The following is a 13179-nucleotide window of genomic DNA, read 5'->3' on the forward strand; positions in this document are numbered from 1 at the left end:
CCTCTGTGACTCTGTGTCGGTGACTGTGTCGGTGACTGTGCCGGTGACTGTGTCGGTGACTGTGTCGGTGACTGTGCCCCTCTGTGCCTCTGTGTCGGTGACTGTGTCGGTGACTGTGTCGGTGACTGTGTCGGTGACTGTGTCGGTGACTGTGTCGGTGACAGTGTTGGTGACTGTGTCGGTGACTGTGTCGGTGACGGTGTCGGTGACTGTGTCGGTGACTGTGTCGGTGACTGTGTCGGTGACTGTGTCGGTGACTGTCGGTGACTGTGTCGGTGACTGTGTCGGTGACTGTGTCGCCTGCCGGTGACTGTGTCGGTGACTGTGTCGGTGACTGTGTCGGTGACTGTGTCGGTGACGGTGTCGGTGACTGTGTCGGTGACTGTGTCGGTGACAGTGTTGGTGACTGTGTCGGTGACTGTGTCGGTGACGGTGTCGGTGACTGTGTCGGTGACTGTGTCGGTGACTGTGTCGGTGACTGTGTCGGTGACTGTCGGTGACTGTGTCGGTGACTGTGTCGGTGACTGTGTCGCCTGCCGGTGACTGTGTCGGTGACTGTGTCGGTGACTGTGTCGGTGACTGTGTGCCTCTGTGTCGGTGACTGTGTCGGTGACTGTGCCGGTGACTGTGTCGGTGACTGTGTCGGTGACTGTGCCCCGCTGTGCCACTGTGCCGGTGACTGTGTCCCTCTGTGACTCTGTGTCGGTGACTGTGCCCCGCTGTGCCTCTGTGTCGGTGACTGTGTCGGTGACTGTGCCCCTCTGTGCCTCTGTGTCGGTGACTGTGTCGGTGACTGTGTCGGTGACTGTGTCGGTGACTGTGTTGGTGACGGTGTCGGTGACTGTGTCGGTGACTGTGTCGGTGACTGTGCCCCTCTGTGCCTCTGTGTCGGTGACTGTGTCGGTGACTGTGTCGGTGACTGTGCCGGTGACTGTGTCCCTCTGTGACTGTGTTGGTGACTGTGTTGGTGACTGTGCCCCGCTGTGCCTCTGTGTCGGTGACTGTGCGGTGACTGTGTCGGTGACTGTGTCGGTGACTGTGTCGGTGACTGTGTCGCCTGCCGGTGACTGTGTCGGTGACTGTGTCGGTGACTGTGTCGCCTGCCGGTGACTGTGTCGGTGACTGTGTCGGTGACTGTGTCGGTGACTGTGTGCCTCTGTGTCGGTGACTGTGTCGGTGACTGTGCCGGTGACTGTGTCGGTGACTGTGTCGGTGACTGTGCCCCGCTGTGCCACTGTGCCGGTGACTGTGTCCCTCTGTGACTCTGTGTCGGTGACTGTGCCCCGCTGTGCCTCTGTGTCGGTGACTGTGTCGGTGACTGTGTCGGTGACTGTGTCGGTGGCTGTGTCCCTCTGTGACTCTGTGTCGGTGACTGTGTCGGTGACTGTGCCGGTGACTGTGTCGGTGATTGTGTCGGTGACTGTGCCCCTCTGTGCCTCTGTGTCGGTGACTGTGTCGGTGACTGTGTCGGTGACTGTGTCGGTGACTGTGTCGGTGGCTGTGTCCCTCTGTGACTCTGTGTCGGTGACTGTGTCGGTGACTGTGCCGGTGACTGTGTCGGTGACTGTGTCGGTGACTGTGCCCCTCTGTGCCTCTGTGTCGGTGACTGTGTCGGTGACTGTGTCGGTGACTGTGTCGGTGACTGTGTCGGTGACTGTGTCGGTGACAGTGTTGGTGACTGTGTCGGTGACTGTGTCGGTGACGGTGTCGGTGACTGTGTCGGTGACTGTGTCGGTGACTGTGTCGGTGACTGTGTCGGTGACAGTGTTGGTGACTGTGTCGGTGACTGTGTCGGTGACGGTGTCGGTGACTGTGTCGGTGACTGTGTCGGTGACTGTGTCGGTGACTGTGTCGGTGACTGTCGGTGACTGTGTCGGTGACTGTGTCGGTGACTGTGTCGCCTGCCGGTGACTGTGTCGGTGACTGTGTCGGTGACTGTGTCGGTGACTGTGTGCCTCTGTGTCGGTGACTGTGTCGGTGACTGTGCCGGTGACTGTGTCGGTGACTGTGTCGGTGACTGTGCCCCGCTGTGCCACTGTGCCGGTGACTGTGTCCCTCTGTGACTCTGTGTCGGTGACTGTGCCCCGCTGTGCCTCTGTGTCGGTGACTGTGTCGGTGACTGTGTCGGTGACTGTGTCGGTGGCTGTGTCCCTCTGTGACTCTGTGTCGGTGACTGTGTCGGTGACTGTGCCGGTGACTGTGTCGGTGATTGTGTCGGTGACTGTGCCCCTCTGTGCCTCTGTGTCGGTGACTGTGTCGGTGACTGTGTCGGTGACTGTGTCGGTGACTGTGTCGGTGGCTGTGTCCCTCTGTGACTCTGTGTCGGTGACTGTGTCGGTGACTGTGCCGGTGACTGTGTCGGTGACTGTGTCGGTGACTGTGCCCCTCTGTGCCTCTGTGTCGGTGACTGTGTCGGTGACTGTGTCGGTGACTGTGTCGGTGACTGTGTTGGTGACTGTGTTGGTGACTGTGTCGGTGACTGTGCCCCGCTGTGCCTCTGTGTCGGTGACTGTGCGGTGACTGTGTCGGTGACTGTGTCGGTGACTGTGCCCCGCTGTGCCTCTGTGTCGGTGACTGTGCGGTGACTGTGTCGGTGACTGTGTCGGTGACTGTGCCGGTGACTGTGTCGGTGACTGTGTCGGTGACTGTGCCCCGCTGTGCCACTGTGCCGGTGACTGTGTCCCTCTGTGACTCTGTGTCGGTGACTGTGCCCCGCTGTGCCTCTGTGTCGGTGACTGTGTCGGTGACTGTGTCGGTGACTGTGTCGGTGGCTGTGTCGGTGACTGTGTCGGTGACTGTGTCGGTGACTGTGTCGGTGACTGTGTTGGTGACTGTGTTGGTGACTGTGTCGGTGACTGTGCCCCGCTGTGCCTCTGTGTCGGTGACTGTGCGGTGACTGTGTCGGTGACTGTGTCGGTGACTGTGCCCCGCTGTGCCTCTGTGTCGGTGACTGTGCGGTGACTGTGTCGGTGACTGTGTCGGTGACTGTGTTGGTGACTGTGTTGGTGACTGTGTCGGTGACTGTGCCCCGCTGTGCCTCTGTGTCGGTGACTGTGCGGTGACTGTGTCGGTGACTGTGTCGGTGACTGTGCCCCGCTGTGCCTCTGTGTCGGTGACTGTGTCGGTGACTGTGTGCCTCTGTATCGGTAACTGTCGGTGACTGTGCCGGTGACTGTGTCGGTGACTGTGTCCCTCTGTGGCCGGCCGCAGCGTCCGTGCCCGACGGCCCGACCATGAAGAAGGCACAGGAGACCTGCTGCGGGCTCCAGCAGCGCGGCGACCTCTACGGCTTCAACAACTGCTGCCAGACGCTCGGCTTCTGCCCCGTCTGCCCCGTCGGTGGGTGAGCCCAGACACACACAATACCCGTCGGTGGGTGAGCCCAGACACACACAATAGCCGTCGGTGGGTGAGCCCAGACACACACACTACCCGTCGGTGGGGGAGCCCAGACACACACAATACCCGTCGGTGGGTGAGCCCAGACACACACAATAGCCGTCGGTGGGTGAGCCCAGACACACACACTACCCGTCGGTGGGGGAGCCCGGACACACACAATACCCGTCGGTGGGTGAGCCCAGACACACACAATAGCCGTCGGTGGGTGAGCCCAGACACACACACTACCCGTCGGTGGGGGAGCCCGGACACACACAATACCCGTCGGTGGGTGAGCCCGGACACACACACTACCCGTCGGTGGGTGAGCCCGGACACACACACTACCCGTCGGTGGGTGAGCCCGGACACACACACTACCCGTCGGTGCCGCCGCGGGTGGGCCCAAATGGGCGCCGCTAACACCGCCCGGATTCGAGTCATTTTCTAGGTGCAGAGGAAGCGAAATGCTACAATGGGTTACTATTCGAATGCACAAAGTTAGATATTAGACAGCTACGAAAAATGTCAACATGCTTTAGACAAGATACAAATCCCATTTGCAGACATTTCTCAACATTGCGGACCATTCCATGACACGCCCGTTTCCGCGTTACTCCGTTACCCCGCCGCCCCGTTACCCCGCTGCCCCATTACCCGGCGTTACCCGGCGTTACCCGGCCGTCTCGGCAGACTCGGAGAAGCTGGCCCAGGAGGACTGCTGTCCGCTGCAGCACGACGGCGACACGCTGGGCTTTCGGCAGTGCTGCTCGCGCTACGGCACGTGTCCCGAGTGCGGGCCGGCGCCCACCAGCCAGCCAGAAGGCGAGTCGGCCGGCCGGCGCGGCTGCTGAGAGCCGCCGGCGGCGGCAGTGGTACCTATACACCAACGGGGCCTCGTGCACACTGACTCACCATTGGTCGCGTGCTGAGCCCGTCTGTTTTGTTTTATAGCAGGCGGTTTTGACCGAGCGCCCTGCCGTCTTCCCAGCACATGACGCGGTCAGCTACGAAATACGTCAAACTTATTTATACTATAGTCACTTAACTATACTTTAACTAAACTATAGCTATAGTTGCAGGTAGCAGGCGGCTATAAGTGACTGGAAGATAACATTTGGGTGACTGCGGACTGTGCCCGCAGGACCGGTAGGCTGCGTCTACAAGGGAAAGCTGTTCCCTGTTGGCGAAACGCTCGACCGGATTGCCTCCAAGTGTATGTTTGTCTTCTGCAAGGACAACGGAGCTGGGCCCGAGGTGGTGCTGGACTACATCCCCAGCGTGGGCTGTAAGTACAGAGTAGGTAGGACTACATCCCCAGCGTGGGCTGTAAGTACAGAGTAGGTAGGACTACATCCCCAGCGTGGGCTGTAAGTACAGAGTAGGTAGGACTACATCCCCAGCGTGGGCTGTAAGTACAGAGTAGGTAGGACTACATCCCCAGCGTGGGCTGTAAGTACAGAGTAGGTAAGACTGCATCCCCAGCGTGGGCTGTAAGTACAGAGTAGGTAGGACTACATCCCCAGCGTGGGCTGTAAGTACAGAGTAGGTACGACTATGTACATCCCCAGCGTGGGCTCTAAGTACCTACAGAGTAGGTAGGACTACATCCCCAGCGTGGGCTGTAAGTACAGAGTAGGTAGGACTACATCCCCAGCGTGGGCTGTAAGTACAGAGTAGGTAGGACTACATCCCCAGCGTGGGCTGTAAGTACAGAGTAGGTAGGACTACATCCCCAGTGTGGGCTCTAAGTACAGAGTAGGTAGGACTACATCCCCAGCGTGGGCTGTAAGTACAGAGTAGGTAGGACTACATCCCCAGCGTGGACTGTAAGTACAGAGTAGGTAGGACTACATCCCCAGCGTGGGCTGTAAGTACAGAGTAGGTACGACTATGTACATCCCCAGCGTGGGCTCTAAGTACCTACAGAGTAGGTAGGACTACATCCCCAGCGTGGGCTGTAAGTACAGAGTAGGTAGGACTACATCCCCAGCGTGGGCTGTAAGTACAGAGTAAGTAGGACTACATCCCCAGCGTGGGCTCTAAGTACAGAGTAGGTAGGACTACATCCCCAGCGTGGGCTGTAAGTACAGAGTAGGTAGGACTACATCCCCAGTGTGGGCTGTAAGTACAGAGTAGGTAGGACTACATCCCCAGCGTGGGCTGTAAGTACAGAGTAGGTAGGACTACATCCCTAGCGTGGGCTGTAAGTACAGAGTAGGTAGGACTACATCCCCAGCGTGGGCTGTAAGTACAGAGTAAGTAGGACTACATCCCCAGCGTGGGCTCTAAGTACAGAGTAGGTAGGACTACATCCCCAGCGTGGGCTGTAAGTACAGAGTAGGTAGGACTACATCCCCAGCGTGGGCTGTAAGTACAGAGTAGGTAGGACTACATCCCCAGCGTGGGCTGTAAGTACAGAGTAGGTAGGACTACATCCCCAGCGTGGGCTGTAAGTACAGAGTAGGTAGGACTACATCCCCAGCGTGGGCTGTAATTACAGAGTAGGTACGACTATGTACATCCCCAGCGTGGGCTCTAAGTACCTACAGAGTAGGTAGGACTACATCCCCAGCGTGGGCTGTAAGTACAGAGTAGGTAGGACTACATCCCCAGCGTGGGCTGTAAGTACAGAGTAGGTAGGACTACATCCCCAGCGTGGGCTGTAAGTACAGAGTAGGTAGGACTACATCCCCAGCGTGGGCTCTAAGTACAGAGTAGGTAGGACTACATCCCCAGCGTGGGCTGTAAGTACAGAGTAGGTAGGACTACATCCCCAGCGTGGGCTGTAAGTACAGAGTAGGTAGGACTACATCCCCAGCGTGGGCTGTAAGTACAGAGTAGGTAGGACTACATCCCCAGTGTGGGCTCTAAGTACCTACAGAGTAGGTAGGACTACATCCCCAGCGTGGGCTCTAAGTACAGAGTAGGTAGGACTACATCCCCAGCGTGGGCTGTAAGTACAGAGTAGGTAAGACTGCATCCCCAGCGTGGGCTGTAAGTACAGAGTAGGTAGGACTACATCCCCAGCGTGGGCTGTAAGTACAGAGTAAGTAGGACTACATCCCCAGCGTGGGCTCTAAGTACAGAGTAGGTAGGACTACATCCCCAGCGTGGGCTGTAAGTACAGAGTAGGTAAGACTGCATCCCCAGCGTGGGCTGTAAGTACAGAGTAGGTAGGACTACATCCCCAGCGTGGGCTGTAAGTACAGAGTAGGTAGGACTACATCCCCAGCGTGGGCTGTAAGTACAGAGTAGGTAGGACTACATCCCCAGTGTGGGCTCTAAATACAGAGTAGGTAGGACTACATCCCCAGCGTGGGCTGTAAGTACAGAGTAGGTAGGACTACATCCCCAGCGTGGGCTGTAAGTACAGAGTAGGTAGGACTACATCCCCAGTGTGGGCTCTAAGTACAGAGTAGGTAGGACTACATCCCCAGCGTGGGCTGTAAGTACAGAGTAGGTAGGACTACATCCCCAGCGTGGGCTCTAAGTACAGAGTAGGTAGGACTACATCCCCAGCGTGGGCTGTAAGTAGGGGAGAGTGGGGTAATTTGGCCGCTTTTTTTAGAAATCGATGTAACTTAAAATTGACGACACATTTCTGCATTTTCTCAACGCTGGCAGGTGTCGCATTCATTTTACTTTACTGGACAGTGAACTTGAAATGATAGAGTAATTACTTATATTGAAATTGTGACGTATTACAAAGGTCTGCAAGGCGGCCAAATTGCCCCACTAGCAGGGTTATTTGGCCGGGGGTGTGGGGCAATTTGGCCGGTGTTAGTTTGCGGTCGGGAGTTTCTCTTATATTGCGAGTCAGCTTCAGATTCAGCAATGACGTGTGTCCTATGACGCATTTGCCGCATTTTGGAGGTTGACTCAGGGGTCACAGGGGTCAAAATAGCCAAATTAGCGGCTCTAGATGCGAAGACAGTTTTTTACGAATAACTTTTGAAGTAATCAAGCTAGGCCAAAACTTCGAGTACCATCGTAATTCTCTCGTCAGTGCGCATCGAAACATATATGTGTTGACCTCGAGAAGTCAAGGTCAAAGGTTGACCTCAGGTCACGTTACCTCAGGTCGCTTGACCTCAATGTCACGTGATTTCAAGGTCATCATGCATATCATTCGATGCGCCTTGGCGAACTGAACAGAATGAGACCATTTGTGTGGCTGTACCATTTTTATGTAAGGATTTATTAGCAAAAAACGTTTGGTAACCTTTGATGACGTCACATGCTCTTACAGTTGACCAATCGGAAGTAAGGCATCAAAGAAGTCAAAGTTGGTCATGAATCATGTCATTTATGGTACAATTAACCATGAAAACTCGGCCGTCCTAGCATAGTGACCATGAGCGCACCGGCCAAGTTGCCCCGCTAGTCCCGGCCAAATTACCCCATATTGCCATTCTGAAAATTTTTGTCTATAAAGTCATCACGGCTATACGGAATTAGATGAAATTGCTCTTGGAACCGCTGAACACCCCCAAGAATGGCGCTATAATGTCTGAATTCGTTTTGAGCCCAAATACTACATGTTATACAACTTTGTAAACAGAAGCAAAAGTTACCATTTTCTAATGAAATTAACGTTTTATTAATTTTTAATAAAACTACGAGGGGCAAAGTTTTGACATTTGTCCTCCAGTTATTTCTACCCATGACAAATGAATAGAGACTAGAGTTATTTCACTCACTTTTATTAGACATGGTACAGGTGGGGGCGGCCAATTTACACCACCGGCCAAATTACCCCACTCTCCCCTACAGAGTAGGCTGGACTTCATCCCCAGCGTGGGCTCTAAGTACAGAGAAGGTACTGCACCTTTTTGCGGTAGCCTTTGACCATTAGACAAAACATTCGTACACATTCGCCATATAGGTGGCACTACAAATGTGCGGTTGGTCACAAAGAATCGCCATTATTGTGCAAAACTATTTGGCGGTCTTCCTTTACAACTCGACATTAAGGGAATGGTTCAACATTGTGTGAAACAAATCGTCAATGGTCGAACCTAGTCGTCATGTGCCGAGCTGGCTCGCTCAATGCCGAAGTCTGTCGAACTGTTAAACTGTCTTGCAGATCCCTCACTCCAGTGTTCAATCGGTTTTGCTGAATGGCTGAAATGGAACACATAACGTCGGAATAGTTGTGTTCAACGCCGATTGTCGAAATGGCCCCCGAAACAGTTATGGCGAATGTTTGAATTCAAATGCAAAAAGGTGTAGTATAGTACAGAGTATTTACTCACTCAGTCTGAGCGCCCAGCGTTGACTGGAGCTTCACTGTGAATGTCTGGTACAGGCCGTATGAAACAAACGGCCTGAAAACACTGGCCGTTTGCTAACCACCTCAAATATTAGGCCATTTAGAAATGGACGAGGCAGTTTTCAAAAGGCCTAGTCAATTTACAAACGGCCTGGCGAAGTAACAACAACTTCTGAGGATGACTTGATAGATCCAGACTGGTGGATGATCGGGTCTGCGGAAGGACTCGTCTGCTTCGAACATTTTCTAACTGTGCAGGTGCTCGTCGCGGCCCTGTTCCCGACAATATTACTTTAGGTTTTAAAATTCATCCAGTGAATGAAATTGGGTGAACCATGCCACAGGCAGTCCATGGGGCGACATATTGCCAACAGTCGTGTTTCAACAAATTATTGCCCTCAACATTGCTCAGCTACCTTCACACTGATTAGACAGTTTTCAAACAGCGTATGCCGTTTGCAAACAGCTTGGTGTCTCGTTAGTTTTCATGCGACCTAGGCAGTTTCCAAACGGCCTGAAATTTCAGGCGGTTTGCAAACGGCCTGGAACTTCAGTCCGTTTTCAAGCGGCCTGACTTTTCAGTTCTTTTGCAAAGTGACTGGGCCGCCCAGGCCGTTTGCAAACAGCCTGACTCGGGCCAGGCCGTTTGTAAACGGACGAGTTTTCATACGGCCTGTAATATATCGATATGAACCATCTATGTCTGTTGGTGGCTAAAGTCGTGTATCTGTCTGTCTGTCTGTCAGTCGTGTATCTGTTCGTTGTATATCTGTCTGTCTGTCTGTCTGTCTGTCTGTCTGTGTGTTTGTCTGTTTGTCCGTCTGTCGGTGCTGTCTGTGCTGTTTGTGCTGTATGTGCTGTCTGTGCTGTGCTGTGCTGTCTGTCTATCTGTGCTGTCTGTCTATCTGTGCTGTCTGTCTATCTGTGCTGTCTGTGTTGTCTGTCTGTACTGTCTATGCCGTCTTTCTGTGCTGTCTGTGCTGTCTGCGCTGTGATGTGCTGTCTGTGCTGTGCTGTCTGTCTGACGGAGCCGGCGCGCCGTTTGGGCAGGCTGTGAGCGGCCCGGCGAGGGGCAGCTGTACCCGCCGGGGCACGCTGTGCCGCAGGACGACTGCACCAACCTGGTCTGTCGGGACGGCGCCTGGACGCCGGAGCCGACCGACGCCGCCGGTGAGCCGCGCCGCAACGCGCCGGCCCCCAGTCGGCTCAGTCCCGGGCCCCCAGTCGGCTCAGTCCCGGCCCCCAGTCGGCTCAGTCCCGGCCCCCAGGCGGCTCAGTCCCGAGCCGCACCCTCCCCAGTCGGCTCAGTCCCGGCCCCCAGTCGGCTCAGTCCCGGCCCCCAGTCGGCTCAGTCCCGGCCCCCAGTCGGCTCAGTCCCGGCCCCCAGTCGGCTCAGTCCCGAGCCCCCAGTCGGCTCAGTCCCGGCCCCCAGTCGGCTCAGTCCCGGCCCCCAGTCGGCTCAGTCCCGGCCCCCAGTCGGCTCAGTCCCGGCCCCCAGTCGGCTCAGTCCCGAGCCGCACCCTCCCCAGTCGGCTCAGTCCCGAGCCGCACCCTCCCCAGTCGGCTCAGTCCCGAGCCCCCAGTCGGCTCAGTCCCGAGCCCCCAGTCGGCTCAGTCCCGGGCCCCCAGTCGGCTCAGTCCCGAGCCCCCAGTCGGCTCAGTCCCGGCCCCCAGTCGGCTCAGTCCCGGCCCCCAGTCGGCTCAGTCCCGAGCCGCGCCGGCCCCCAGTCGGCTCAGTCCCGGCCCCCAGTCGGCTCAGTCCCGAGCCGCACCCTCCCCAGTCGGCTCAGTCCCGAGCCGCACCCTCCCCAGTCGGCTCAGTCCCGGTCCCCCAGTCGGCTCAGTCCCCAGCCCCCAGTCGGCTCAGTCCCGAGCCCCCAGTCGGCTCAGTCCCGAGCCCCCAGTCGGCTCAGTCCCGATCCGCACCCTCCCCAGTCGGCTCAGTCCCGAGCCGCACCCTCCCCAGTCGGCTCAGTCCCGAGCCCCCCGTCGGCTCAGTCCCGAGCCCCCAGTCGGCTCAGTCCCGGGCCCCCAGTCGGCTCAGTCCCGAGCCCCCAGTCGGCTCAGTCCCGAGCCGCGCCGGCCCCCAGTCGGCTCAGTCCCGGCCCCCAGTCGGCTCAGTCCCGAGCCGCACCCTCCCCAGTCGGCTCAGTCCCCAGCCCCCAGTCGGCTCAGTCCCGGCCCCCAGTCGGCTCAGTCCCGAGCCCCCAGTCGGCTCAGTCCCGATCCGCACCCTCCCCAGTCGACTCAGTCCCGAGCCGCACCCTCCCCAGTCGGCTCAGTCCCGAGCCCCCAGTCGGCTCAGTCCCGAGCCCCCAGTCGGCTCAGTCCCGAGCCCCCAGTCGGCTCCCTCCCGGCGCCGCGCCGGCCCCCAGTCGGCTCAGTCCCGAGCCGCACCCTCCCCAGTCGGCTCAGTCCCGAGCCGCTCCCCTTCCCAGTCGGTTCAGTCCCGAGCCGCACCCTCCCCAGTCGGCTCAGTCCCGAGCCCCCAGTCGGCCCAGTCCCGAGCCGTACCCTCCCCAGTCGGCTCAGTCCCGAGCCGCTCCCCTTCCCAGTCGGCTCAGTCCCGAGCCGCACCCTCCCCAGTCGGCACCCTGCACAGTGCCCGTTCAGTGCAGCACGCGTGTCGGCTTAGCGGCACGATTAGAAATGTCACAGGCGCCAGTGAAATTAGCACTGTTAAATGCTATTGGCATTCGCGAAAGAAACCCACTATTGGTGCTTTGCCTCGTTTGTCATTGATGTGTTCCTTCCTTTAATTCGTCGCCGATTCGTATTCGAATTCTAATTCGCTTTCCTGTAGTGCTGTATTGGTCAACTTTAATTAAAACCATGTTGAATTATTCAGAAAGCGACCAGTTGTGTGCCATTTGGAGAGAGTGCCGATGACGGATGGTGCCTCCCCTCAGCAGCAACATTCTCGTGCCCGTGTCCGGAGGGCTGGCTGGACCTGTGACAGTTGGTGTTGGTGCCCCATTTACAGCGATATTCGCGCGCCCGTGTCCGGAGGGCTGGTTGGACCTGGGCGGCTCGTGTGTCTTCATCTGGAGGGAGCTGATGACGTTCAACAACGCCACGGCGGCGTGTCAAAAGCTGCGCGCGCGGCTGGCGCTGCCACAGAACGCAGCCCAGCTGGAGCAGCTCATCAGCGTATTCCGGAACATGGAGGTAACGGACGCACCGAGACGCCGCCGGGGACGGGGAGGTAACGGACGCACCGAGACACCGCCGGGGACATGGAGGTAAAGGGCGCACCGAGACGCCGCCGGGGACAGGGGGTAACGGACGCACGGAGACGCCGCCGGGCCCGCACAGCGCCGAACGAAGACACTAAATGGTGATTACTTTTGACAATGAGTCTGCCGTGAGCCGTGGGTCAACTTTCCCCGGTCTGTACAGGGTTGCGACCAAATCTGGCGTGCCCAGTGTGGTAAATGCCGCCTCTCCTCCCCCTTCCCTTGGGCCCAGTGTTGTATCTGCCCCCCCCCCCCCCTCCTGCAGGGGCGCGACTCGACGCGCGAGCTGGGCGGCTGGGTGAACGCCCGCTTCAGCGGCCGCCAGTGGCAGACGCTGCAGGGCGACACGCTGACGTTCGCGCCCTGGGAGGAGGGCCACCCGGACGACCTGCGGCGCACCAACTGCGCTGGCCTCACCGTCACGCGCCAATCGCAGGGCTGGAAGGACTATATGTGCGACAACCGGGCCAACATGCTCTACCCCATCTGCCAGGTGAGCGCGGCGCCGACCGGCGCCGGTCAGCGCTCAGCGCTCAGCGCGGGGGAGGGGGTCAGCGCTCAGCGCGGGGGAGGTGGTCAGCGCTCAGCGCAGGGGAGGGGGGTCAGCGCTCAGCGCGGGGGGGGGGGGACGGTGGCCCGGCGCGGGAAATGAAGGGCGTAGATATTGTGCCGGCTATCCCATATTCGAAGACTTAACCGGCATCGTTCACGAATACGAAAGCACATACTCGTATTCTTGCTTCGGAAATGTTTGTGTGAAAGATGTCATCATTATAGAGATATCATCCTTCCTCAATCATATCTGGCTTATCTGCCGGTTTATTGTCATGCTTGCTATAACTGTACAGTGAACGATATAAGATGACGTGTGTGTGTGTCTGTGTGTGTGTGTGTGTGAGAGAGAGAGAGAGAGAGAGAGAGAGAGAGAGAGAGAGAGAGAGAGAGAGAGAGAGAGAGAGAGAGAGAGAGAGAGAGAGAGAGAGAGAGAGAGAGAGAGAGAGAGAGAGAGAGAGAGAGAGAGAGAGAGAGAGAGAGAGAGAGAGAGAGAGAGAGGGAGAGAGTCTGAGAGGGCTGGCTGGCGTCACTGCCGCACTGTCGGCCGACACGGCGCCGCGCCCCGCAGGTGGACAAGCCCGGCTGCGGGGATCTGAGCACCGGCTGCGGCCCGTTCGAAGGCGACATGATGTTCGCACCCAGCTCGGAGGTGTCCATCTTCTCCAGCGACTGCGAGAGATTCATGTGCAACGAGCACAGCTACGTGGTGCGCGAGGTCAGCCCGCAATGTGA

At 57.7% G+C, this 13179-nt stretch overlaps 1 protein-coding gene across 4 annotated transcripts in view; it reads left to right on the forward strand.

The window, feature by feature from the left end:
• LOC122364809 overlaps nucleotides 1-13179 on the forward strand; it is a 59208-nt gene that overhangs the window by 43475 nt on the left and 2554 nt on the right. For all 4 annotated transcript variants that reach the window (XM_043335565.1, XM_043335566.1, XM_043335567.1 and 1 more), the window contains exons 6-12: nucleotides 3211-3339; nucleotides 4075-4206; nucleotides 4526-4669; nucleotides 9707-9826; nucleotides 11640-11824; nucleotides 12158-12385; nucleotides 13016-13175. In XM_043335565.1, coding sequence (XP_043191500.1) covers nucleotides 3211-3339; nucleotides 4075-4206; nucleotides 4526-4669; nucleotides 9707-9826; nucleotides 11640-11824; nucleotides 12158-12385; nucleotides 13016-13175 — 1098 coding nt within the window. The remainder of the gene's footprint in view (nucleotides 1-3210; nucleotides 3340-4074; nucleotides 4207-4525; nucleotides 4670-9706; nucleotides 9827-11639; nucleotides 11825-12157; nucleotides 12386-13015; nucleotides 13176-13179) is intronic.

Source organism: Amphibalanus amphitrite, unplaced genomic scaffold, assembly GCF_019059575.1.
Source record: "Amphibalanus amphitrite isolate SeventyFive unplaced genomic scaffold, NRLGWU_Aamphi_draft 000699F_arrow, whole genome shotgun sequence".
Lineage (NCBI taxonomy): Eukaryota > Metazoa > Arthropoda > Thecostraca > Balanomorpha > Balanidae > Amphibalanus > Amphibalanus amphitrite.